The 4,947-nt window shown below is 34.1% G+C and overlaps 1 protein-coding gene across 1 annotated transcript in view; it reads right to left on the minus strand.

Moving 5' to 3' along the window:
* LOC106882109 (tetraspanin-8-like) overlaps positions 1–4,947 on the minus strand; it is a 701,753-nt gene that overhangs the window by 229,171 nt on the left and 467,635 nt on the right. The window contains exon 2 of the mRNA XM_052966941.1: positions 3,217–3,343. Coding sequence (XP_052822901.1) covers positions 3,217–3,282 — 66 coding nt within the window. The 5' untranslated portion in view covers positions 3,283–3,343. The remainder of the gene's footprint in view (positions 1–3,216; positions 3,344–4,947) is intronic.

The following is a 4,947-nucleotide window of genomic DNA, read 5'->3' on the forward strand; positions in this document are numbered from 1 at the left end:
GAGAAGAGAGAGAGAGAGAGAGAGAGAGAGAGAGAGAGAGAGAGAAGAGCCTACATACAAACATTCGTACATTCAGACAGACAACTGTAACATTATCACCTAAGTAATTCAGTAATTCATGGGTTGCCAAGAAGTCAACATCGAGTTCATAAAAGAAGTATTTCTTAAAATGACGAGTCAACATCACTAATCTGCAGTCTACGTCGTTTGCAAGAAGAGAGCGGTAAGAATATAACAAGGAAAATAAATATATATGGAAGAAAATTAGATAAAACATATGTCTGAGGAAAAAATAAACTAAATCAAACAAACAAATCATACATCACACTTAAACACGCACATTCTCGTGTACACATTCATACACAAACAAGTATACACATTTTCATACACGAAAGATGGTGAGAAAAACAAAAAAGAAATGTAAAAGAAAAAGAAAAAAATGAAAATGAAGAACGGACTTAAAATGGCGTAGTAATGTAAAGTGTGTGATGCATTGAACATAAAAATGAAGCACAAACTCTCAATAGTAATATAAAAAAATTATGGAAGCTAATAGGGGAAAGAACCTAAATTTCACTAATGTAGTAACAACAGTGAAGTTAGTGTTTTTTTTTAATAAAAAAAAAGCTTCTATAGATAAACTAGAGAAAAAATGTTTTAAAGTGTTGCAGACGTAATCTGCAAAACTCTCGGCAGTATAATATTTTGCTAACGAGATTACATGTTGTGTACGGGTTAGGAAATCAATGTATTGCAACCTTAATCCAATCACGAAAGAGTATGTGAAGTAACATTACCATCCAACTTTCTCTCTCTCTCTACCGCTTCTCTCCTGCTTTCTTCTTTTGCCAACATGGCAGTTTGAATATCTCTACATCATGGTACCCTTAAGACTATGATCGCTTTGTTGTATAGTTAATTAGTAAAGAATGGTGTATATACAAAAAGATTATTGCTATCAACTATTAAAAAAAAACCCCAGAAAGCTAAAGTACTTTGGTCACATAGTAAGAGCACAAGGTATACAGAGACTATTACTTGCGAATGCTCGAGAGGAAGACCGAGAGCCATCTGGTTTGATACATCACCTACTGGCGGAAACTATGATATACTGAATGTATAAGAATGACAAGAAAAAAAAAACCCGAGGGGAGATCCTTGATATTCAACCTGCTTTAGATTAACTCCGCATTACCGATGAGTTCAAATAACTGCGAAACATATACAGAGTTTTCACGTTTCTATATTTTATTTTACATAATTTTTCCCATTAATTTAAAGTTAAGAGGTGTCACCTTTGTCTTTTATGATTTTATTATTTAAACTTTCTTAGTTCATGCTATTAAATAGGTTACAAAATAATTTATTAATTAATAATCTTTACTAAATAAAGGGAATATTTTCCTATACAGAAAATGAAGAAAAAGATTTACACTCTACTTATCGAAAGCAGTTGCAATGGAATTGTCAGCGACAAGATCGCATTTGGGCGATGAAAATTTCAAAGTCTCATGAAATAAATTTAAATGTAAAGGGAATTAAGAGTTTTACGCTATTAAATGCCTCTTTTATGGTATAGTTACTTCACTTTCAACACATGGTCTCATATAAAATCACCTGCTTGAAAAGTTCTATGTTTTATGTTATGTGAAATAGTAATATTTGTAACTCTTCCAAACACGTTCGAATATGCTTGAACATATAAAGAATGAATAAATAAGTTATAGTTTTAAACATAGCTAGATAGAATTTTATTATACTTAAATCCGTCCGACAATATATGGCACAAGAAACCTTAAAGCGATAGCTCGGTCTGGTGGAATTGCCAGTTAAATCCGGACTCTCCAATCAAACCTAACACTTTTGCGAAAAATAATGCTAAGAATTATGTAGAACGGGGTACACTTTCGCTTTGATTATACGCTGTTAGGACAGAGAAAGCCTAGGTTTAAGTAGCTACAATAGCAATAAATCTAGCACAAGGTCTGTCGCTAAAACAGTAAAGGTAAGATATTTGTCTTTTCTGTTGAAGACTGTCCATTGAAATTATGCTTTTAAAGCTGCTGAGTAAAATCTAGTTCCAAAGTCGTGATTCTTTTTCCCTACGAAATCTGGTATTTCATACTTAATCTTTACTGAAGCTTTACTAATGACTGTTCAAACTCAATTTTGAATTTTATCCTTTCGAGATTAATAGCAACAATAAAATATTCTAATCTATCTGTAATGCTATAAGAGCTTTTGCTACGTCAGAGAAAATCATTTGCAAACGTTTTGATAGATGTAACTATATCTCCACCTTTGTAGTACCTCTCCACCGCTAATAACACCAATGTTCTTGATATATAATATAAGGCATATATCATATAACAACCCATTGCACATTTAAAACTTTCACATTCATAGATGCACAAAGAGAGACTAAATAACAAATGACTAAATAAAAAGAAAACTATTATAATAAAGCAGTTATGCAGTAAAAAAAAGTACCTTCAGAATTTTGTGCTATATGTTATACCAGTGGTTCCCAATCTGGGGTTCGCGGACCACCAATTTAGTTTAATTAGCTGATCCTACGTTATAGGAGTTTTAAAATTGTTGGATACAATATTTCAAGGACTACATTTACCATTCCGGGAGATTGAGCTACTATCTTTAACAAGCCGAATGACGATATAGCAATCATCCTCATTGGTTCGACTTGTAACTATATAATATGTATAGGTACTACTTAAATGTAAGCAGCTGAACTTTCTATCCGTAACGAGTTTTACTCATACATACATATATTTATCTTTTATATATGCTATCTTTTATATATGTTATCTATTTCAAATATTTTGCATGTTATGTCCATGCTTTTTTTTGTCTTATAAATGCAACATGTAGAATGTACATACATATTTTATATATTTTACTTACGTTACGAATGCAATTTTAAGTTCTTCCTTTGTTTCTTCGGCCGTGCAAGAAATACTAAAACCGTGCATTGTTACACCAAACTCATCATAACACAACCAAAGAGTATTCGTTTTGGCTGACATGTATTCATCCTTGGATCAATGGTCACCTAATATGACTCATAGTCAGAAGTATAGTCTGTAACCACTTCATACGACCATCAAAACCAACACGAACTCGTGCTCATGCAAACGTACACATACACACTGGGTTACTCGAACAGGAAATGATATAAATAAAGTGGTTTATACTTACTAATATGAGGAAGTTGAATATGAACATGGAATATTTGAGAAAATTTCCACACCTCGTCAACCCCATCTCGGAATATGAACTCGCCGTGACTGTCGGGTTAATGGTGACGGACTGAATGGAACAGGCTCTGCAAGGAAAAGCAAACATAAATAATACATATGAATAAGAGTAGAATATGCAAAGAAATGTAAATAAATACACATTAATGGAAAACAAGTATAGAAGAGATTGGTTTCAAATTTCGGCACGAGTCCAGCAGTTCTGGGGGAGGGTCAAGTCGAATACATCAATCCCAGTGTTCAACTGGTACTTATTTTATCGACTTCGTAAGGTTGAAAGACAAAGTCAACCCCAACGGAATATGAACTCAGAACGTCAAGACGGACGAAATGTCACTAAGCATTTTACTCGGAGTGCTAACGATTCTGTCAGCTTGCCTCCTTCGATTTACGTTGATGTCAAATTTTAGCAAAAGGTTAGTAAGTTCGGGGAGGGGATAGGTCGATTATATCGAGAGTTGCACTAAATGGAAGAATATTACATGAGATAGACTGGTATATTATCAAACTGGTGCAGAGACCGAAACAAAAATGGCCTTATTAAACTGCTATGAGGCATTCAACTTCAACAGTTCGGTTTAAAATATTAATTGCAGCTCCAGTGAAACGAAACTGCTCTCCAACTCAGGTTTGATTATTGTTCGAAGGTGTTTCACTTTTCTGATGTTGATAATTACATTTGAAAATGTATGAGCTTTACAATTTCCTTCCTCACCAGATTCAAGACTGACAATAATCTCCTAATGGATATCTGTCATTAAGAATTGTCAAACTGAAAATGCAGATTTGTATTTGATATGTTTGAAATTAATTAGCAGATAATATTTAATCATTTTATCAACGGATTCATTTTTGTTAGTTAGGAAGGAGGGAAGCGCTGATAACCCTTTACAGAGTCAACGAAAGTGGAGAGAGGATACAAGGTATCCTCAAAATGGAGACGTAGTTCGAATCCTTGCGACAGAACTGATTTGTTACTGTCGCCCAAAGTGCCAGGTGCAGGTATTAAATCATTTGATAGTTTGAGTCTACTACCTAATTAGACCGTGACGGGTTTTGAACTCAGAACACAAAAAACCCGCAGCAAACATAAGGCAAATGGTTCGATGTTTATACGTTATCGTTAACCCACTGCCCTAAACTGGTACATCTTTTTTTATCGATCCCTAAAGGATAAAAGTTAAAGTTGACCTCAACGGAAATTGAACTAAGGGCGTTCATTAGTGTTGAAATTAATAAGATGAGGCTTCTTTCCGATGCTCTAACGAGTCTGTTGATTCGTTACCTACATACTGTTAGAGGGATCTATCTAGGAAGTGAATATTGGCATCATAATTTTTTCTATTGCGAAAATACTATAGTAATGCAAGCTGTAATAATATAGTCCAAGTTATTTACCGATTACTCGGTGCACAGGAGCAACTTAGATTAGTTACTACAAGTTACTATAAGCTAAGGAACATATACGTTGTAAGTTTGGTCTGAATAATCTGAAAAGCATCTGGTTCCTTGGTACTGAATTCAAGTTATGTAATTAGTTATATAGGCGCAAGCGTTGGTATGTTGTAGGAAGTGTGTTTCTCAACCACATGGTCCCGGATTCAGTCTCACTGCGTGGCACAATGGGTAAGTGTCTTCTATAGCATATATACGTATTTATGTGCATATATAT

This window comes from Octopus bimaculoides, chromosome 4 (assembly GCF_001194135.2).
Source record: "Octopus bimaculoides isolate UCB-OBI-ISO-001 chromosome 4, ASM119413v2, whole genome shotgun sequence".
Classification (NCBI taxonomy): Eukaryota; Metazoa; Mollusca; class Cephalopoda; order Octopoda; family Octopodidae; genus Octopus; species Octopus bimaculoides.